We start from the raw sequence: 24583 nt of genomic DNA, 5'->3' as shown, positions 1-24583 counted from the left end.
CACCTCGTCGATCTCACGATCCCATAGGATCGAACTGGTTTCTCCGATTACTCACACACACACATTTTCTCCTCACAAACATTCGCTTCGGGAGTAAGCAACAAAGAAGAAAAAAAAGGAATTTGAAAAAAAAATTCCAGATCCCGGACAGTGTTGAGTCCGCAAAGGTTCAATCAGTGCGAGAAGAGGGAGAGCGAAGAACTGTTGGAAAGCAGGTATCTTGTTGCTACACCCGATCATTAGAGAGAAGTATCTCTCTCTCTCTTGCTGTGATTTTCTTTTTTTCTTGCATTGCATTCGTCTCATCGTGCACGGATTACAGAAGCAATACTATACACAAAAAAAAGGTTCTCTGCCTTTGGGGGTTGAACAAAACACGATTTTTGGTTTTGTTTTCGAACGTTTGGGAGTTAAGAATAAAAATTCTCTTCTTTTTTCATAGAAAAAAACTCAATTAAAAACGTTTACCAAAAAACAATTGCTTGAAAATTATTATCAGATGCTAATTCAATTGGTTAAAAATTATCATATCTATTCGAATTGCTATTGATTGTAACTATTATAGCGTCAAAAACACATATTTTCATGCTCCTGCTTTAAAATTTTCAGCGCCACTGATTTGGGTTGAGTTTAAACTTGTCTAAAGTATCCGAAAAGTGGCACCTTTTGAGTAATATTTCGAGAGGGGCAGTTGTTTCAAATATACTCTCGCGTCGTTCAACTGTTATTGGTGCTATTGTATACGCGATTACGACGCTGCTAACTATTAAGACCATTTTGTGCTTTTAAGAGCACTAGGTTACATTATTACTTGGAAGGTTTACAAAACGCTTCCCCAGAAGTGGCAAGTTACGATCTCCTGGAACGCAATATAACCTGAGTCGTTAATCTTTAACATTTCATTCAAACATATATGGACGTCAATGCTCACTAATAATCACAATTTTACTTTCTATATTGTATCATATAAACATAATGCACTTGTTTCATAATAAAAATTATAATTTTTTTCCCCAATAATTATAAACAGCATATTACGATAAAGGTGCTATTAAAAACATCAACGTTTACTATATAATCTAACATTATCCCTAGAATAGTTTAAAATATAAAATACATGCACTACATCAAGGTAAAAGACTCCTCTAGAAAACATTAAATATTAACAGTATATACAATGGGAAGAATATTCTCTTCTAGTTGAAAGATAGTTTTTTTTATTTTAGATTCTGACTGAAAATTGATTCAATATTCCATAAAATAATTAAAATATTTTCTAGAATAGAAAAATATTTTTAAAACAATATGAGTGGAATAAGAATTATAATACGCGATAGTAGCAAATAATTAAATCAACTTTGAACCAAAATTATTGCACGTAAATTTTCAATTCGATGATTTAATTTCCGTCTATCATTATTATTCCACAAATAAACCACACAAAAATATTATTTTTACCAATAAGATGAATGAGATGAATAAATACGGAACTCAACGCTCGTATATTTGCAAATTCATGAGAATAAAACTAATAAACGTTTGAATACCTCGCATCTCTCATGTAAACTAAGATGGTTTCGTCGAAACTAAATACCATCGACACAGGGGGTCATTATATTATCGAGTTTTGAACCTGTCGACTTATTTCCCCTTCGTCTAGCGTTAGTATATGTTTTAAGTATGTGTGTATATATATATATATATGTTTCTCGTTTAGAATAGATATTATTCCCCTCTCTTTTCCCTTCACTCCACAAGTTGGTCGATAGAGCTCCTGTGGGTCAGGTTATTTCAGTGTAAAAACTTTAGCCTCATAAGAAGTCAAATGTATTCCCTGACACGCTAGGCGAGGCAACGAATTCGCTTCCGGAATTATGGCATTGGTCGTTTACGGTCACTGACTGCGATATTGCTTTCCGATAGGCATTCGAATATTCGAGAAGCTGTGATTATTCAATGAGAATTCAATGTATTTTAAAGCCGCATACTGACTAAACGTTTATTCTTCTTCATGAATTTTTCAACTTGTATAAGCGGAAATATTTATACTATATTTTTAAGAACGACACATTTTTTTTTAAATTATGTTATTCCAATTTCATGAAACTACTATTGTTTGCAACTAGTATCATTATAAATGTAATAGTATAATGCAAACAAAATTAGAAATTCTAGATTCGCTATTTGGAAGTATAATAATTGGAATTGCTATTTTTCGATAGGCGTTTAAATTCACTGATAAGAATCATTAAATGGAATGACCATAAACTGGAATTGCTATTAACTGAAATTGCTATTAAATTGAAGAACCCACAACTGAAACCACGATTAACTATAGTGTAACTATGTATATATATATTACCAAAATTAGCATATCTATATCATTAATTGGAACCCTGATTTTAACAAAAAATGGAAAAGTGCTTTTGCATAAATATTAATAAATAATAGTACCGTCAACCCAATTTTTACCATCAGTTACAACAAACTAAATCCATTCTGATACTATCAGAAAAACAGATTTAAATCCACAGCGTTACAAGCAGCAGTCATGAATCCAAGCAAAGCAAAATGATTTGTCTAGAGGTAAATCGTGGTAGTATATGTTAGAGTGAGAGATGACTCCTGAGATTAGTTCCACTATATATACTCAAGAGATGTATCTGTACCTATAGTTCATCAGTGCGAACAGGTTAAGCACATGCTAAGTGCTTGAAGCACAGTGGTCGAGTTATTTATAGCCTAATACGGTGGTTTCGGGTCGTTGCTATTCATTCTAGTCTACGTCGGTGGCAGCGACCCGTAATAGTTTGATTGCTTAGGCAAGCCACGTATATCGCGAGCAATAATCGGACGGAAGTTAGGAGTGACTCGCAGCTGGCGTCCGGAAACACACCCATTCACTCTTACACGCCTTCTCTCAAGCATACAGATATACCAAACCATCTCTCTCTCTCTCTCTCTTTCTCTCTCACTCTCCCACTCCCGCTTCCTTGTACGAGAATACTGCGAATACTTGGTAGTCACGCGAGACCGATCAAACAAAGAGACTTTGAAGGCCAAGAGCCTTAAGGCACACCATGCAAGAAATGCCAAACGCAGCTGCTTCAACGGTCATTGCATTGCTGATATCACAGGTACAAATCGTGATTTCGTGATATTAAAAGCACGTATATCGTAAGGTGGGATTCGTGATTTTAGAAGCACGCACATTCTCTAACATCGTTGCAATGCAATTTGCGATATTAGAATGCTATATGTGTAATTAAAGCGATTATAAAGTAAAAGAAAAAAATTCTTTAAATCAGCTTAATCAAGTATTTAGTCTTATAAACCGGAAAGGACTGCTTTGGCTCATACGTGTCTGGCTCTTAATTCACTAATTGTAGTGCTATTTAACTTATTGTCGCCCGAGTACCGTTCCGAGAATCTCATAAAGAGCTTCACACCAGTTATAAAATAATAACGAATTTATAATTGAAGCAAAAGAAGAATTTATAATTTTATTTATCGAAAGAAACTCTTGTAGAGTGGAATCCTAATTAAATAAAAATGCAAATGCTTTAAAAAATAATTCCCCTTTTCGTACATAATTTTGTTATAGAAAATCGATTCTAAAATATATCGGATATATATTTCGGATAACTATATACACACATAGGGATGCTTTGCTGTTTATCAATATTTTGAAATTTTGGCATACAAATTCCATGACATACTAAAAACTGTTGAGGAAGATATTTACCCAATGAGGTAAAGTGCAAAACACTGAAAAAGTCTTGCTGCTGCATCAGGCTTGGGCACTCAGAGCACCCAAATTGGGAAACAACCACACATTGAAGTTGCGCAGAACCTTTTTATTTGGTGCTTTTCATGCATGCGTTGGGAAGTCTGATCGCCCAAAACTTTTTCAGTGTAGTCTATCTAGGTTTTAAGAGAACTCTCCCAATTTTAACTGAGCTGTGAAACTAACGTCGAGTGTCGCTCCTCTATTGTCAATGACGCATCCGTCCACTCAACAGTTTTTTCGTGTATTTAAAAGAAATGAAAAAATTTGGACTTACCGAAGCATTCTCTCGTGTCGATCCCTCTCCAGAAGTTCCTCGGGGCTTGGCTGCGACGGTGCAAGAAGAGCATGGGGAAGTGGCGGTGGATATCTGGGTGGTCGCCAAAGCATCTCGGTCGCGACAACTGGATGATGATGACCAGGAGGCGCAGAACTTTGATAACCGAGCGGTGGAACTGTGGAAGACGTGGAGCTGGCCGCGGGATTTGGTGGACCTTGGGGATGGGCCATCAGGAGAGAAGTGTGCTGAACGCTTTGAACGTGCCAAACCCTTGCCGGTGTAGCGGCAGGCGCCGTTTCCTCGGCGCTAAGGGCAGAACTACGGCTACCGCTTCTCTCGTCACCGGAACCGGCACTCCTTAGGGAGCTTACCCCACTGTCAGAACCACTGTCTCCGTAGGTGGTAGTACGTAACGTTCCAGCGGCAGGGACGCCACCGAGAACGCCTCCGCCTGGTATACCAACTCCGGCCCCGGCCTCCACCTCCATGAGGCCGGCCTCATCGCCTCCCTGCGATGGTAGCGACTGCTGTTGTACCTCTAGGAGGCTGGCCGAGGTCAAATGATGATGATGAGGACTTCCAGGTATTTGTAAATGTTGCTGATGTATCACAGGACTGCCAGTTGAGAAACGATGTTGATGATGTAGCGATTGATGATGATGGTACTGTAAATGATGACTCGAAATTGGTGGCGGTGGTTTATTTAATCTTTCAGCTAAAATGACAGGGCTTTCGTTGTGACGACTGCGTTCCTGCTCCTCCAGGAGCAGGCTTTGCCGCCCACGGCCGCCTGGCAACGGACTCAGTCTCTCCAGCACGGAGCTTGAGTCCTGACTACTGGACTCGAGCAACTCAACGGACTCAACACTTGCCGCTCTGGCACTACTACCTAAACCACTATCCTCAGTAGCGTCAACACTTGAATCCGGCCTTCCTGGTGCACTAGATTCTCGCGATTTTTCCTTCTCTTCTTCGTCGTCTTCCTTTCTCTCTTCCTCTTTTTTCGACGATTTTGTACAATTTATAGGTGACGTACACCCGAGGCGTTTATTTTCGTCAGAGGTAACTTCATCCGACTTTAAACCATTTGCCAATCTTTCCTCAAGAGCCCGCGTCGATGATTCTGTATCTGGATCAGATTTTACCGTCAAATTTGTATCTCTACCAGAGTCAAGGTTATTTGTAGGTGGCGGTTCTGGTTCCCGATCACGTTCTCTGGATTGACTCTCCTCGTTTTCAACACGCTCACCGTCACAGACGACTTCCTTTTTCAATTGCTTGAAATGTTCTTTTTCATCAACTGGATCTTGAATTTCCCGTTCAAAATCCTTTTTCTCGGATCTTGTTGTCTTACGTAGTGTAGGATTTGCTTTGAGCCTTTTTATCAAGGGATCACAACATTCATCCTCTTCGTCACGATCCTCCTTCTCTACCTCACCTTCGTCATCAGACCTACATTCGAGACGTTCTTTCTTATCGTCTTTAACTAACAGCTGTTGTTTCTCCGACTCGTATTCCCCACTGAGCTTTAGTTCGCCACCTGGCCGTGGTTTTTTTCTCACTGGTCTTTGTGAAAGACTTTCCACTGGACTCTTTACTGTTGTTCCACGACGTCGTAATTTCGATAAACTACCAGGCGCTGGATTTGCCTCTTCCAAAACAGTTCTTGGCGTTCTATTTCCTGGTCTTCCTGCAGAAGGTCCCTTATTTTCCCGATCTTCTTGTCCCACTGACAGAGCCTCCTCTGAATCAACTTGAGTTCTTTCGCCTTTCTCACGACTGGCACTTTCACTATTGCGCCTTCGACGATTACCGCGTGTATTACCTTTATCTGAAACAAGTAAAAAAAATAGAAAACGTGAGTGATAATTTGATATATTTTTTTCAAATACTTATTCTTAATTGCGTTCTAATCGCTACATTGTCAATAAACGATTGTTATTGACATATAAAAGGAGAATGTGATAAGACATTTTTATTGATATGGATCAAAAGACAAATAAACGTTTGTAAAAATATATTGTTAAAATCAATTTTCTTGGTTATTTTGAAGAGTATATGTATCCTTACTGAATGTTCAATATAATAATTGATGTTGGGGAATGCATTATTACAGAATATACGAGACACATGATATTACGTTGTTCATTACAGGCAATCAATTTAGTCAGCTGGCAGGCGTGATGTAACGACTATCGGAACGTATTAGGAACTTGGTTTACGAGGCTAATCCTTCTGATACCCGCAGCTAGTGAATCACTACCAGTTCACTTCCATCCACATTCTCCTCCTCTTCTCTCCTCACGCTTGTTATATGCGGGCAGCCACGCTGTTTCATTCGCAGCGGGAATTCCTTTATATATATATATATATATATATACATTATTTCACAAACTAATAATAGGACAAAATTCAGAGCAAGAGCCAAAACAATTTAATGATCTCAATCAACTCATTTACATTTACGTTTCAAGTTCAATATATTCTATAAATACTTTTAAAACCTATTCTTTAAAATGTCTCGTATGTCTCATAAATTTTTCTAATTCCTCTATTCTTAAATAGCGCTAAAATTTTCAAATATTAAAATCAGAATTCAAATAGGAATATATTAAATGGATCAAATTAATCAGCATCAAATATGATATTCTAATTATAATATAAAATCAAATACAGTATCAATAAATGGTATCATTTATCTAATGAGAATAATCTGGGAATGATTTCCAGATCCTCGCGAAGCGGTTCAAGAGTACTTGTAGAATGGAGTCTGCAGTGAAGTATGTGGCTAACTCAGCAGTACGTGGAACATGGCCGGAGCATGGGAATAATTTACAATACACGCGCGGAGGTTGGAGAAGCATATAGCAAGAGGGAGGCTGTAAGTGAGATCGAGTGAGTAAAGGAGAAAGAGAGTGAGAGAGAAGAGGGATTTATTGCTCAGGATTTACTGTTATTACCCAGAGGGGCAGAGCCAACTCTCGGTGCCACTCCAACGACTAACACCGTTGCATATATGCGGGGGTACATTTCCTCTTCGCATGCCTCGATACCCGACACATGTTTATCCCGTGTATATAAATGTTGTTATGTGCCTGACAGAGAAGAGTAACTTTATATACGCACAAAGTGGACATGAGAGCCCTTTTGGGACTCAATTCGCATCTATATAATTCTAAATTGTTCTTCTATCATCTCGTGCACAGTGATTTGGTGTGGTGGCTAAATCAAATTGATGATGATCAATAAATTTATTGCTCACAATAGGTAAGTGAATATATGTTTTCAGGAAAAATAGTAAAATAAAATTTCACTTTATATATAATATATATATGAATCTAAATGTTATTTTTCAATAAAATATTATGCTTCATTTGTTCTCTCAGTATTTAAAAAGTGAAAAATCAACAGTTATAAATTTATCGTTAATCGCTAATCGTTAATGTGGTTGTCTTATGCAGGCCATCAAGATTCTTAGCTTGGTGCGAGTTTGCGGTTTAACGTGCCAGTCAGGTCATTTTAAAACTTTCTTCAAACCGTTATGTTACGCAAACAACGACAGTAGTAGTGTAATTGAAAATCAAAAGACGATCTAAATGTTAACTATATCACGATATATTCTATTATATAGTTTAAAAGAAATTCAATTATGAAGTTCAAAAAATAGTGAATTACTCGTTCTGAAAAATAATTAATGAAAAAATTAAAGAAATAAATAAAATCAGGGAAACAGGATTTAAGAAAAAAATAAAACTAAAAAGAAGAACTAAAAATTTGGTGAAAATACTCTAAAATGAAGTTATACAGTATTAACTGAATGGACCCTCGCTTTGATGAATTCCATCACAGAATGTGCCAAGGAGTAAAGAGGATTTAACGTGACCATCGTTGCGTTGAATATCGAATGACGGATTATGCAACACTGCTCACGTTCGGGGAATTCACAAAATATTGGCATGGCAATATATAAGGTTTCCGTTTTCCCTTTAATGAATTTCAAATCCAATCACAATTTCCATTAAACTGTTTTCGCTTTAAATTAATTTTCCACTTATTGCATTCAAGTATCATTTGTATTTTCATCAAAATTACTTGTATATATCATAAACAAATCATGAATATAAATGTAGAAAGGTAATTTTTTTCTATTTTTACTAACAAAAAACAACTCCTTTAAATAATAAATATTTTATAAACTTTAATTTTAAAAATATCTATTAAAAGAACAAAATTTTTTCTATTATATCGTAATATTTTTATTTTTATTCCTCCATTTTTACTGCACTATTTATCTTTATTTACATTTGCTATCCGTAATTTCATGAAATTATATCTTCTTTTTTTTAAATAGAGACTATTTCTCCCTCTATTTTCAACGAAGTATTAAAAAAGAAATTTGTTTACGTCCGGCTATAAAAAAAACGAGTTTTTTTTTTTTGTTCACTTTACAACTCTTTGTCATCGAAAATTCGTGCCATTTATGTCTTCGCGTGCACTCATCCAACATTTTTATCTCTCCATAATAGGAAAGAAACAAATAATGCAAACTATTTCTCGAATGACTCAACAAATGAAGTCACGTTCGTTCCGATTTCGAAGCGAAATATATATATATATATATATATACTTTGGAGAACGATAAAGGAATAAAACTCAACTTTTTGTTCCAGACAAAAATCTATATTCAGAGAAGAATACATATAGAAACACAGACAACTGTTGTTGAGTGACCTTTAACCCTTTTATGAACCCTTGTTGCTCTACGAAACTAATATTAAGTCTCAAGTGTATATTCGGGGGCGGTTCCTACTTTATCCCCTTTTATGCGGTTAATGACCGACCCGCCAAACTGATGCTTGGATTTTCGAATACCCACTTAAAATTCTCTTTTATTTGCCATTTCGCTAAAATGTTCATTGCTCCTAAATATTTTAATGAGTTTCATTAACATTCATGTAAACTAAAAGCTTGTCACACAAAATTAAAGAGTCTTTTGAAATCCATTTGTTCTGTTAAAATATATATGTGGATATCTTTAACTGCTCTCATAAATTTAAATTAATATTATAAAAAGTTGTTCATTAATTTAAATTAGTGAAAAATTTTATTGACATTTTATTATGAATATGTTGTTAAATTATAATTAAAAAACCAATTAATTTATATTTAGAGAAAATAATTTGATTTAAATTGTATGAAATTTTTGAAACACAAAAAAAAAGAAAACAATTATTTCGTTATTTTTTTTTTCCTCTCGTCAATATGAAACTGTCGATGTATGGAACATAAAAAATAGAGGTAAATGTTTGTGAAGAGGCAATCTATTGTAAAAAAAAAAATCCGTTCAAAGAACGTGTCAATAGCAAATTTCTACCTATGATAGCCGGTGTATTTTGTTGAACGGTTGAAATGGCAATACATCTGCATGAACCTCCGGGGCGCCAGGGGAGAGAAAAAATAAAAGAGGAAAAGAGAGAAAGTGAAAACTACAATTCCTCGCATTAATGCTGTAATGTATGTCACAGGGGTGAATATTGTGATGCAGTGTAGGCCGAGAAAATACATATACATATAATAGGGTGGGGCAAAAGAAGAAAGGGCAGACGATGGTTTGAGGGTGGCGAAGGGAGCAAGTTCAGACCGGAAGATAACCGAGGGGTAGAATTTGACAAAGGGTTTAAATGCCAATGGGAGCACGCCATGCTATGTTTCCCTTCGACGACTCAACGACCCTTCAGAATACTAAGTCTGCAACCATTGCAATATATATATATGTATGTGTGTGTACAACTATGAACGCGAATTCTATTTCTAAAGAATACATTAGCCATTAATCAAAATTTGATCTCTTTTGATCGGAAAAGTGGTGAGCTTCAAAAATAATCTTCATTATCATATATAAATCTTCACGGGAGATTATCCGGTTGAAATAATTGTTAATTAATCATGAATTAATTATTTATCAGACGATCAGAGTTTAGTCTGCGGTATATCGTGAATTTTAATAGTTTGCAAATTTAGAATATATTTGAAAAACTAAGAAATTTTAATGAATGGCATATAGTTTAAAACGAAAATTGCAAAATTTATAACTATATATATATACAAACATTTTGTAAATAGTAAAGATTGTTTTGACAGAATAGAACACGCAATCCTTTGTATCCATGTATGATAAAATGAACATTTTAATAAATTCTTGATCAACACTTGAAAACATGATCACATATTTGCACAGTTCAACAACGTGATAATATCTCTCATCTATATATCCAGATATGTATATAAGCGTTATTATGTACATCTTGTTTACAGTATTCTCAGATAATAGATACGATGACTTACATTTTAATAATAGAATAATCAGTTAAACTAGAAAATTGATATACGTCAATTGAAATTCAATTTAGTTTTTCTTTTTTTCATTGTTATATTATCGTAAATAATGGAATTTATTTCATTCGATTATATTTATTGGAAAAATATTTTAATATGTCTTGTGTTAAAAGCGACACGCAGGAAAAACAATTGATTTAACTGCTAAACCATTTCTTGTTCGCCGATAAGATAATACAACAATAAAATAAAAAATAATTCATGAAAATTTCATTTCTATTTAAGATTCTCATTTATAATATTATTTTGTTTAAGAGATGTAGATTTTTAACGATTATTTATACGAGAGATCAAAATTTTGAAATGTATTTTAATAATATAAATTTTACATAGTATTTAACTTTATTAATAGAGTTGCTCACTGGTTTAAATATATATGCATATTATATTGGAGCGTCTAGATTCTAGAAGTTGCACCCGTTCCGGGTAGTTAGTACGTGTAGCGAAAGCGGATACATGCGAGTAGGTAGCACGGTACTTTGGCAATTAAGGTATTTAATTAATGTGCATTTAGCAGCAGTGCGACGTGACCAAACTACTTTAGTTAGTTGTTCTTGAAACACTTGACGACGGATTCAAACACAAATATATATGCACAAAAGAAGGCATACGCAAAAAAAAAAAAAAATGTTACTCATTTACAAAGAAGAGGGCTTAATTAAAAAAAATACATCCCATCCACATACAGCAGTATATGTTACAAATGTATTCGTTTTTCTCTTCAACTTTCATCTTCTTCTTTTTATACACTGTTAGAAAAATCTGTATTAGATTTAATATACATGCGTATGAAGCGAATATGCACTACAGGTATTGAAATCTAAGATAAATGTATATTAAATTTAATATGACAACATGGCGGCTGTGGATGCCTATTTCACCAAACGGTCATTATTTCCTTTATATTGAAAATTTATTTGAAATTGAAACAACAGTGCGTAATTCTTTAACTATTGTGTTGTTTATGTCCAAATAATGTTTTATAAGGGGAAAATTTTTCAAAAAAAACATTCTAAATACAAGAATTTTAATACTTATATGTGACATTTAGGTTAAGTACTATAAATGTCAAATTATATGCATTTTTACAATGTAAATTGATTTAAACTTGTATTTACATGAAAGAAATTACTTTGCTTTATTAATAAAAACCTTATTTTGTACACAAGAACATGTATAAATTGAGTAAAATGCAATTTTTTTATTTGAATTTTTTTCAGTGACAAAATTTAATATACTTTGTATATGAATTACACTCTAATATACCAGTTTCTTAAATTTAAGTACTTTATGTTTATTAAAACTACAAACATTTTTAACAGTGTATCTGATTTTCGTTTAACTCTATTTTTATATTACTCTTAAAATATTATTGCCACTTTATAAAGTTGAAAAAATTTTATAAATTGTCTAACCTAAGTATCAATGACACTAATATACTATAAACTACTTCAATTAACTGAAGCTATAATTGAAGTCATAATTAAAATTATTAATAATTGAAACAACTTTGTAATTAATAAGAGATTCTTGTCTATTGTTTTAAACATTTGTAATTTTATCAATATAATTTTATTTATGATTGGAGAATTTTATTAGACCGTTATTAAAATAAGTTAAAGTGAGGAAGCTGTCAAACGTATTATTGCATCCTCGAAGAAGTTTGTTGATAAACTTGATTCAAATGAAACTGACGCGATGCGACGAGAGAAAAAGGATATTCACGTCAGAAGCTGTATAAAACAGTGAACGATATAAATTAGCCAGTGTGAAGCACAGAAGAGAGAGAGAGAGAGAGAGAGAGAGAGAGAGAAGCGAGGAGACTGACAAACAGATTCAATCTGGCATAATGCCAGATATTCTCAGACTCTCAGGCTACATGCCAAAATTGTTCCATTCCCATCCTCACTTGAGATTGTATTCTATATATCACTCCGGTGAAAATGTTTCAGTATATAATGTTTACCCTACTTTATATACACGAGACTGATGACGAAAAATGGTCACAAATGTCTCAAATTTTATCTGATCTCACATTCAAGACATAACAATTTGAACATGAAATTCCTACGCAGAATTTGAAGAACTTTTATCTTTTCAAAAATTCCAATAATATAAAATTGTCAATTCTTTTTTTTTTTTTTCGTCAATAAACAAAAATAATTATTTATAATTTACATGAGTTGAGATTAGAAGAAGGAATTTTTCAATTATGGACAAATTCTCGTGAGTATCCTTGAAATTCAGAGCCACTTTGTGAATTCTTGTCTGGTATATTCTTATGGACTTTTATAGTCTGGTAGAAAGAAAAAGAGAGAATCAACGAGGCCAGCAAGACCTTGGAGTTTGCCAAGTGACTCCCATCCCATATCCATAAAAATACAATAGCAACTCACAGCTGTAGACTGTCCACTATACGCTCCGATTACCCATTCCGCATACCTACGGGTCATTTTCGTAATCGACCGAGAAAGAAATAAAAAAAGAGACAGAGAAACTGTTTTGACACATTCAAAATGTTTCATTTTTCTATTTTCCATTATTTCGATTAATTTAATAATACTGACACATAAATTCAACGTCAAAAACATTTCACATTAATTTAATAATAGAAATTATTCAAATATCTTCAATATGAACTATCCATATTTCAAAATTAACATATATACATATATACAGAAATATTGCACAGAATTTTAATATAAATTGATAAATAATTCCAATGAAAATTATATATATATATATATATGAAATATTAATATAAATTCATCAATCGATATACCATTTGTAATATTATTAATTTAATAAAACAAATTATCAAAATTTTATACTATAGAAACATGATGAAGCTGAAGTACGCAACGTTTTTGATAAACAATTTTTAAAGAAATAATTTTTTAAAATGAAAAATTCTATAATTTTTTTCTTAAAAAATATTTCTTGTAGTTTTCATTAATAAACAAATTATAAAAAAATATTTTATTGGCAAAAAATGATAGAATTTTTCATTTTAAAAAATTATTTCTTTAAAAATCGTTTATCATAAACGTTGCGTACTTCAGCTTCGTGAAACATGTACATTTTTTATTGAAACACACAATTTATATATCTATTTTTAAAATTACTGCATATTTATTGTTATTATTATTATAAATATATTTATTATAAACCAGTTTATTTAATGTTTAAAAATTTATTTGTTCTAAAATACTTTACTGAATGTAGGAGTAAAAAATTTGCTTTAATTATTATCATTATTACTATTATAATGACATTGTTTTATACCTATTCACAGAAAAAACCTGAATTCAAATTGAGTATAGATTCTATACTCAATTTGATTCGCAACAAAAATGAAACTGGTTGTTTCATTTCGAGTTCTAAGGTAAAAGTATCAAAATGAAACAGGCAAGTTTTATTTTGAGAAAAAGAAAAATGGAAAAATATTGTGAAATAACGAATAATTTTGCACAAAAACATGAAATATAATAATTACAAAGAAGTAAATAACACGCTAGACTTAATATATTTGATTAAAAATTGCTTGTAATCGCGTAATAAAATAATAAAGGAAATATGTTTTTAGGTTAGAAAAATGAAAACATGTGTTTTGACAACAGGAACGGTACTGCCAACTTAAATAATAGCGGTAAATTTAAAAACTTATGAAATTAATTATTATCTACGTAAATAATAATAAATAATTTTTATTTAAAAACTTCTAAATATTCGTACTGGTCAAAATAATCTTTCTGGTGTTGTTGAAATATTAGAAACAATAATTGAAATACAAAATTACTCTGCTTATGATGCCAACTTAGAAATCTGAAATTCCAGCCAATATCATTTTGAATAACATGAAGTTTGTCCCATACTCATTTCGATACCCAAAAGAAAATGAGTTGCAACAAAAATGAGTCCAAGTTTTTTCTGTGTTATTAACTTGTAATCTTTTTTCTATTTGTATATGCGGTTAGAATTTTTAGGTCAAATGACAATAAAAAGAAAATAAAAAAGAAGATAAGAAAGACGGATAATGGAGAAAAAACAACTTTTGTATCTATAGAAGAAAGGAATTCGCAAGCATTAATATAGATAGATATTTTCATACAGCAACAAATGAAAAAGAATTTTGATATCTCACCATCATCATCGCTATTTTAAAATGCTTCCGAGTTTCTAATGTCAGTAAAAAGCGAATAGATCGACTCTCTTTCATCTCTAATTTGATCTGTGACATTTGACCTGCGTTTCTCTATCCTGCGTGACTTAGATAATCCCCAGATAAATTCTTAATATATATCTTTTAACATTATGCTCATTCGCCATCGCACATTTAATCAAAGTACAATAAATATTAATAATGTTAATAATCTTCATATTTTTTCAAAATATAATCACACACAATCAACGATCCGTAATAAATAAGATAAAAATTATTTCTTTTGAGGAAATAAAAATATAGTTGCAAATATTAGTTATTAATCATAAATGAGTTTTTTTTTTTTCAAGAATAATGCATAATCGCGATGATCTGTGTGTGTATTAACTGACCTTCACTTGTTCACAGCATCGTAATATTGTATGTATATATATATATTTTCATCGTGACATATCATGATTATATATGAACACAGAACATTGATCAAGGCGTTCCAGTTGCACAATAAGTATAATATACGTTTTGCGATCTATCGGAGGTCACGCATATAATATTTTCATTGATAATGATAATGGATTTGGTGTTTTCAATGATGAGATAGTCGTCGCAGTCTTCATTACAAGACTTATATATATTTCTTATCATATTTCGCAATATCGTGAACAATTTTTTATTTTTCATATCAGTATCAGTGTTGAAGTATATACATATACTTGTTATTGGTTTAATTAAAAAAATGATTTTCCATCAAGTGATCTTTCAATTAGTAAGTAATATAGCAATTTTTTTTTGTTGTTTTTTCTTAAATAATCTTTTTTCTGATTTTTTTCTTTCTATATGTATTTATTTCTATTTTCAATCATAATTTTAGTTTTTATTTTTATTATTTCTCTATAATTTTTGCTGATGATTGCATCACATATATGAATGATGAATAAAATTAGAAGTATTTTTGCTTTTTTTAGGACGCATAATTATGTTCTAAAAATCATTATTTAGAATTTTTATTTGCTCGAATTTTTATTTAACATAATAAGCATTTTAAAAATTTTTTATTCGGTAATATTTCATTACATAGAATTTTCTTTCAGATGAATTTTCATTTGTCCGAAATTGCAAATGGCCAAACAAACAATAGACAGAAAGATTTCGGCGCGATTTTTAAAATCAACCAATCAAAAATTATCAATTATTGGTTTATTTAAAAAAAAATGCGCCGAAATCTTTCTGTCGATTGTTTGTTCGCGGACATTTGCAATTTCGGACAAATAAAAATTCTATCAATTAGAAATTCTGTTAAATGATTTTTTGGTTAAGTAAAAATTATGTATTATGAAAAATTGGTTATATGGAAATTCTATTAAATAATATTGCGAACAAATTAAAATTCGGTTCAAAAATAATTATGAGCCTTCCTTTCACAAGAGAAAATGAAAATACATACCATATACAAAAATTGACCTTGATATTGTACAGGGGGTCAAAGGTCAAAGTAATAGTCACGAATCTGAGAAGGTTAAAAAGGGAAAATTATTTCTGCGCCTCCTATCGTCTCCAATCAGAGGGGAAAAAAAAAACATCGAAAAAGGATACTTGAGTTAAAGTTGGAATATATAGATCGCGTGTATCGCGATAGTTAAGACTTGTGACAAGGGTGTGCGTGTGTGTATATGCAGAGGTAACGTGAACGTGAAAGAACCCGGGGGGCGCTTGACTTTATAGGTCGTAAACACGCGAGTAATTACCGTGTCAGCCATCTTGGCTCAAAGGCACGTCACGTCCGGTCACTGACCATTCAATCGTCAATTCACTTCTGTTCGCGACATATACAATAAATAAAAATATAAACGCCAGACTCGCAGGAGAAAAGAGAGGAAGAGAAAACTAATTTTTATATATTAAATATAATAATTCAAACAGTTTTAATATATATATATAACTGCAAATGATCCATATTACAGAAGTGCTAGCCAAGAAAAACAGTAGTACGACACTCCTTGATATAGAAAACGTAAAATGAAACTAAAATCAATGCCGATAATTTGCACGTAAAATATGTCAATTTATTATCAGTAGGTACATGTGGTCGTTGCCTTTTGGTTTTAATGACGAGATTAAAACCATTCGTCTCAGGGTCGTCGGGTTTTGTGCTTCCAGATCGAATTGGGTCATGGTTACTATTGATTTTTAAATGCATTTTATGATTTCATATACTTTACAAAAAAACTCCTTTATTTCCTCACCTATAGTGCTTTTTTAATACTATTTGATCAGAAACTATAGTAAAGAATTCTATTATATACAATTATTTAATAGACGAATTTTCATTTTTCAAATTATCATTTGACAGAATTTTTTTTAAACAAATTTTTACATAATTTTTAGGTACTAAATTTTTATTTGGTAGAATATTAATTTTACAGAATTGAGTAATTTGATTATGCAACATTTGTAATTGCGAAGATAAATAATTCAAAGTTTCAATTTAAAGTATGGTAAACTGAAATTTAAAATTAAAAGCTTGGAATATTGTAATTATATATATATAACGGTGGTAAATTCTTTTTGGAAAGTGAGAACAGTTCCTTAAATATAAATGTAGAAGCTGTATACGAAGCATATAATTATATTCACTTTGTAAGTGGGGAAAAGAAATTTTTTCTAAATTCCAGTTTGAAACTAGTAAATTGTTCATTAACTGCTCCGAGAGTTGCAATATACATGTATATATATAGTGAGATTAAGAACGACGGTCGGTCATTAATGGCTTTTGGCTTTTATGGGGTGCCGTAAATGCGGAAATTAAACATGTGACCCTATGGGTGAGCAGGTTCTAGGCTAACATTCTTCCACATTGAATTGACCTCTGAAACTGTTCCTGCCTTTAATACGCAACCCCATCCTTTCATAAATATATATATATATGATTATAAACTGTTACTTCAAAGTTTCAAAATTAAACATCAGATCGTAATTTCTGCACCAAATCTCCCTCGTAAAGTTCAAGAGTTACTGTTTATATTTATGACAATGTACAGTTATTACATAATACCTGTAATATATAGGATAATGTCGCAAAGTTTAAAACAATTCACTTTCCCAAAGTAAAAAGTCAAATAAAAAAGAATTTGTTTTTACTGTTCTATTTTAGATGGTGTCAAAATAAGTAAAGAGTTGATTTTTAAATAAAAACAAAACTCCATGTTTTTCAAACAATATTTCAAAATTTGCATTCGTGTATAATTTCATGAAAAGAAAATTTCAATTGTAAATTAACAAATTTCTCACTAAGCTTTATGTAACGTCTTTCTTCTTGTTTTTTTTTCATTCATTTAAAAAACATGAATTGCTCACGTGCTTATATGTGTCTTTCGAGTCGGTGATCCATTAAATTTATTGTGCTTCATAATGACGTCATGGGCAATTGACCCCGACTTCGTATTGTTCACGATTAGTGCGAAGCAATATAGCTTTAGGGTCATGTTGCTCGACTTGATTCGCGTTCGAGACGATTTTCTGATGAGGCCAATTATGTGAGTCGATAATATATAAATATAAATATATATATATATATATATCACACACGTCCTTGTCTGAATAATTTATAAATAAAATGCCCTGTTATTTAGAATGAAAGTCTTTCAATTTTTAAAAAATAATTTTAAATTTATATACACTCTAAATGTAAATTTTAATTTGAATTAGTCACTTCCCAACCAAAAATTTCAGTATTATACCAGAGTTGACTACTGGCGCAGTACTGGTTCAATATTGGCTGCCGAGGCTGGGCAGTATGTACTGAACCAGTACTGGTATTTTCATTGTATCAGTACTGGTGCAGTACCACCCTCCCAGTACTGGCAAACCAGTACTGAGCCGATATTGAGCCAGTACTGGCTCAAATAAATTTTCTTTTTGATTAATACTAGTTTACAAAAAGTTCTAGAGTGAACCCGATGTATCTTTTTGTTTAAATATTTTGTTCATCAAAATTAAATACAATCGCAAGTAAAATTGCACAAATGTTATATTATCAATAATATAAAATATACAATTAACCTTTCTTAAGGCCAGGTCCAAGTGAGGCAGCGCCATCTACATTGATACTAAAATTTTGGAAAATTTTTAACAGCCTTTTCTTGAAAACAAGATGGTAAAATGCTTTTTCCTTTATGAATAATTGATTATTGGCAAGATATACACCAGCTAAAACTTTTTTTGAGTTAAAATAATAAAAAAAATTTCATGTCAATAAATTAAATATGAGCACTTTTTTCACAAACTGTAACAGTACTTTCTCAGAAATTGCAATCAAAAATGCAATTTCCATTTGGAAAATTAATAAACGCTAAAAAATACACGACCTAAGATTTACCAATCACGAAAATAACAAAAAAAAAGTATTTTAACATAACATATTTTACTCATTATGACAGCCGTTTGGCAGGTTATATATGTCACCAGACGTTTCGCAGTTTTGCCGAAAGGAGGAGATTGGCGCTGTTGCTAACCACCTGAAATACATAATCTACCAAAGGGCTGTCACAATCAGTAAAGCAGTATCAATATGTTAAATATTTAATAAAAATTTTTTTTGTTATTTTATCGTGATTGGTAAATCTTAGGTCGTGTATTTTTTAGCGTTTATTAATTTTCCAAATGGAAATTGCATTTTTGATTGTAATTTCTGAGAAAGTACTGTTACAGTTTTTGTGAAAAAAGTGCTCATATTTAATTTATTGACATGAAATTTTTTTTATTATTTTATCTCAAAAAAAGTTTTAGCTGGTGTTTATCTTGCCAATAATCAATTATCCATAAAGGAAAAAGCATTTCACCATTTTGTTTTCAAGAAAAGGCTGTTGAAAATTTTCCAAAATTTTAGTTTCAATGTAGATGGCGCTGCCTCACTTGGACCTGGCCTTAATAGAAATTATAAAAAATAGTTAAACCTACAAATTTATATATTTCAATGGTCAATAAAATTATTGTAATTTGTTTCTGGATGTTATTCTTCAGTTTTTTTCCAAAAGTGAATTATAAACAAAAATTTAATGTTAATTTATAAATAATTTAGATAATTTTTTTAATAATTACCTAATTTCAGGAATTTAGTATTCATTATTTATTAAATCATTATATTTGTGATGAGTTAATTTGTAAACTAATTTTGTTTTATGTAAATTGAATTGAATTCAATGTTAATTTATTTATATTTGATATAATAATTAATATTAATTAAAGTAAATAATAAAATAATTAAATAGTTAATTGCATAATTATATACATTATAATTATTTTATAAACATTTTTATTTTTACTGAAGTGTTTTTATATATTATAAATAATTTCTGTTTAGTTACTAAAAATTTCAAACACTTTTTTCTAAGTATACAAAAAAGTATTACCTGGAGTGAAACTTATCTCTGTTACAGTAAAGCTTTCTTTTCGTATACAATAAATTACAAAACTGCCAGTACTCGGCCAGTACTGAACCAGTAGTGGTTACCAATACTGGTGCCAACTCTGGCAGCCAATACTGGTAAAATGTTATCATCCCAAAGTTACGCCAACTCTGGCGCCAATACCGGGTGCCAGTACTGCGCCAGTATTTGTCAGTACTGCGCCAGTACTGCGCCATTAGTAAATTTTTGATTGGGTTTTGACTAATTCAACAGAAAATATATTCGCTATCCTTATATTAGCTGTATAATTTGATGTGACAACAAACACTTTTTCTATGCGTGCAGTTGGAGAAATTCTGACTCATGCATAGAAAGCAATAAATGGAATAGGAGTAATCGATGAAAGGAGGGAAGGCGAGATAGTCTTAAAGATATATTGAGAGAGACGGAAGTCCTCAATCGGAGGTCACTTTGCGTGACCTGTTAACATGACTCAGTAAAGCAGTGCGCTTTCATCTAATAGGAGATCCGTATATGTCGTGAGTACAGCAGCTGCACACTATTAAACATGTACAGTATAGAAATGTACCATCAGTGCCAATCCTTTGGGGAATTCAACGGGATGTTATATGCCAGCCACGTACACACATCCTCAGCCAAATCCCACACTTGCCACTTGCAGTATTGTTATTGCTACTCACATACATTGTAAGACTTTAATGTCTTGTATATATATACCACCACTGCATCTTACACAGTAATATGTTATATATACATTCTACTAATGAAATTGCTCCAGATTTCTTTGACTTGCATACACACCAAGAAAATACAGTTAACTTGAAGGTATCAAATTGATATATCAAAATCTACGCTACTCATTTTGAAGTGCAGCAAAAATGAGACTAGGTTTTTTCTGTGTATATAATAATAATTATATGGAGAACGAGATGGAGAACATATTTCCGACATAGTGTGACGTAAGAATTGGTAAGAGTCTATAAGTTATTTGAAATATCCGGTATACTTGTTCCAGTTAAAAGTTCAATGTATAATAGCAACAAAGTTTTCAAGTCTATTAGGTGTAATGAGAAAACTTACAGTGGATATTGTACTTGGGATTAGACCTGCTATATAGAGTAATCATCAGTCACACGCGATAGAAAAATGTCCTGCGTGCGTGTATATATAGTGCAAAAAACTACCGTCATTCTCTAACGAAATTATGGTGGTAGTAAAGTCAATTGACCTCACAAAATATTATACGTTCAGTGAAGAATACGTACACCTTAGTTTTCTAGTACAATATTAACGTCCCTTGCACGCGTATATAAATATATAGTTATTGCCTCACATTTAAACGCAGTTATTATATTAAAACCTCAACATTCTCTAAATCCTTTATATTTTTTATCGCACAGAAAAATTGTAATTAAAAAAGCAAAAATAGGTAACTTACTTGATATCTGACAATAAGATGTAAAATGCAAAAATGTAATGCTCCACGAGAGAAGGAGCCTTACGTTAAAAAAATTTTAGGTTATGTTTAGTGATAGTTTTACCTTAATAAAAAGTTTCTTTTTTATTAGGTAAAACTAAAATTAGTTTTTATTGAATTTTTAGAATCTAATGGAGACTTAGACATAAATGTTTTGTATTAAGAGTTGATTCTCTTTGAGTATTTTCACTTCAAAAATCACAAATATAACCAACAATTTTTTTAACTTAAGGTCCCTTCTCTCGTGCGGCGTCACATTTATTGTTATTGACAATAGATGCATTCTTTTTACTCTCATCAAAATGAACTTTTATATTCTCGTTCATTGTAAGTACAATGTAATCAAATATTTTTTCAAGAGATCGATATTGCAATTATTCATAGGGTGATGTAAAACGAATAGAAAAGACATGATAAGGGAGGGAAAAGATTATTTGTTCTTGGGCAATATTCGGCATTTTTATTCGTAACTCACCATATGGCAGCGACATATGTGGTAAACTTGAAATCCTTTACCTAAATTCGAGTACAGTGCTTTTGTATATACACAGACACACACATATATATATATATATATATATATACGGAAAATGATTCCCTCAAGTTATCTTATATATGAATATAATACTCATATTTTCACTGAAACGTGATTCAACTAAATAATATACGGGTGAATTTTGTATATAAAAGCTTTTGTAACATCATTTTCATAGAGACTGCACACGAGACCATAATATTAAATTGTTTTATCTTTAATTCAACAGAGAAATTTATTTTTACAACTCAAATAATTTTTACAATGTAAAAGAAAGATGTACAACACAGATCTATAACTACAAAAAATAACGTTCATCTGAGATTTGTTACTAGTAATAATTAATGATATTATTATATTAATAAACAAATAATTATTACTACTTCAGTAATTATAATATGCAACCAAAATGTATTTGTTGCAACAAAATTTTTATTAACCAAATCAAACTTTAGTTGGCACATCTAAACTGGGTTAAAAAAACAAAATTATTTTATTTTTCTTATTTGATTATGCCAACTAATTGAAATAACCAAAATTTTGTTGACACAACAAAAAATATTGGTTCCACAATTATTAAACAAAATTTGTTGTTGTCAACTCAAACCACTTTTTCTAAATCTGAATTAGTGAAGTAGTAATTTTTATTTATTACTAATTATTACACAAAATATTTTGTTGGAAACTCAAAACTTTTTTCTCTATATGGAATGTAATTACTAATTTTTTTGACTATATCATTTACTGTAACTCTAATTGGCTGAAACAATAATATATATTCTTTTAATTAAAGAAACTATATTGTTTTCCATAATAAATTTCCTGACAGCAAAAGATGTTGAAACGAATCAAGAATGCTCACGAAATAATTATTCGTTGATTGAAGCGAGTAAAACCAGACAAGCGAGAGAGAGAGAAGAAAATTGAGATAAAAAAGATTGCAATTAGACAAACTTGGATGGAAAAATTGTACAGCATTTTCTAGCGAGATGAGAGAGCTACACAGTAACGAACTGTAAAGCTTGTTTTTCTCTCTAAAGTAATATATTGTGAACGCTTAATGGACAATTGCAGTAGAATAGGAGGGAAGAATACGACAGAAGAGAATGTGGTAGGAGAGAAAAGAGCAAAAAGGTCGACGTCTTCATGGAGTGGGTCAGGAGAGGCACACCCTTAAAGTTCAATCTATAGGAAGCCACCCACTGAATATAATAAATTCTATAAGAAAATCACCATATTATTCATAGGAAACCCTGTTTATTCTCCCTCTATTACTTTGTAAAGATTCCGACAAAAATTACTCCTTGGGGATTCCGTCCGAATTCCATTTAATTTCCACTAGATTTTTTAACGAAAATTATTGTCAAAATTATATTAGAATTACATCACTAATTTCAGACGGAATTCCAATTTATCTAAATTTCAATGATTTCTTTTTCTCTTTTCGATATATGAAGTTTTCTATAATTAGAATAATCGAGGTCGTATAAAGAATTATGGTGGGAGGGAGCACGATCCAGTCACGGGTGGGTGGTACTTATTCATGCACTCACATGTACATTTCGACAGTTTGTATTGTCCGTCTGGAGATCAGTAGCTTGCGATATGCAAGTTGAAGGAGGAGGAAAGAGAATATAAAAAAAGGGGATCGTTACTTATTGCGGGAAAAAGAGAAGAACAACTAATCGAGAGGCGAGAGACCGAGAAAGAGAGAACGATAAGAGTACAAGCCATCTTCCCTTAATGACATACACACACATATATACAACGGAGAAGGGAACAAAGTTGGAGGAGGAAAGGTGAAAAAAAAGAGAAAGAAAAAAAGAGGTGATTTCGATAGGACGAGGAGGAGAACTTGTAGAACCGGTTTTGACTTGGCCGGTCCAACTGGTTTCATTAAACTCCGGTTGCAACCTCCACCTCGACTCTCTTTTTTCTTTCTCTGCAACTTCTCTCTCTCTATATATATGCGTTCCTGTATATATATACGCACGAGTTACGGCTAAAAAACGGATTGCAACTCCCGCCAAGCAACTCTGTCGAGACTCCTTTTCAGGCACACGAAGAGGCGCTGCATCCATATAGTATAGAAAAAGATGCAAGAGAGAAAGAAAGAGAGTCCGCTGAAGAAGTTCATCCTCTTTTGTCCTTCGTAAACCTTATCCGTTACTTTGGAGTTGCGAGCACCGCGCGCAACTCTTCCAGCTAGTCATTAACTTTGCTCTCTTCTTCTTCTTCTTCTTCTTCTTCTTCTTCTTCTTTTATTTTCTTTCTTCATTCTCATCAACTATTACGTTTGAACCGGTAGTCTTTTCTGATTTATATACTATGTTGGAATTTATCGAAGACTTATTTTCATCCATTCACTGCAAAGAAGCCAATATTATTCGCGCAAAATTTGCGGTTTATTCCATCATCATTTATTTCGTATATAATATATAATCTACGCAATTGTCTCCTCATTATGTCCATATAAAAAATAATTTCTCAAATTGTTCATTACGTAATAATTATGAAGCT

At 31.8% G+C, this 24583-nt stretch overlaps 1 protein-coding gene across 3 annotated transcripts in view; it reads right to left on the bottom strand.

The window, feature by feature from the left end:
• Nucleotides 1-24583, bottom strand: part of LOC127289282 (probable JmjC domain-containing histone demethylation protein 2C) — a 325511-nt gene that overhangs the window by 98636 nt on the left and 202292 nt on the right. For all 3 annotated transcript variants that reach the window (XM_051317121.1, XM_051317122.1, XM_051317123.1), the window contains exon 8: nucleotides 4065-5898. In XM_051317121.1, coding sequence (XP_051173078.1) covers nucleotides 4065-5898 — 1834 coding nt within the window. The remainder of the gene's footprint in view (nucleotides 1-4064; nucleotides 5899-24583) is intronic.

Source organism: Leptopilina boulardi, unplaced genomic scaffold (assembly GCF_019393585.1).
Source record: "Leptopilina boulardi isolate dan_hultmark-lab unplaced genomic scaffold, ZJU_Lbou_2.1 LbouV2_401, whole genome shotgun sequence".
Classification (NCBI taxonomy): domain Eukaryota; kingdom Metazoa; phylum Arthropoda; class Insecta; order Hymenoptera; family Figitidae; genus Leptopilina; species Leptopilina boulardi.
Note: the sequence above shows the minus strand (reverse complement) of the source record. Positions and strands in the feature narration are given on the sequence as shown.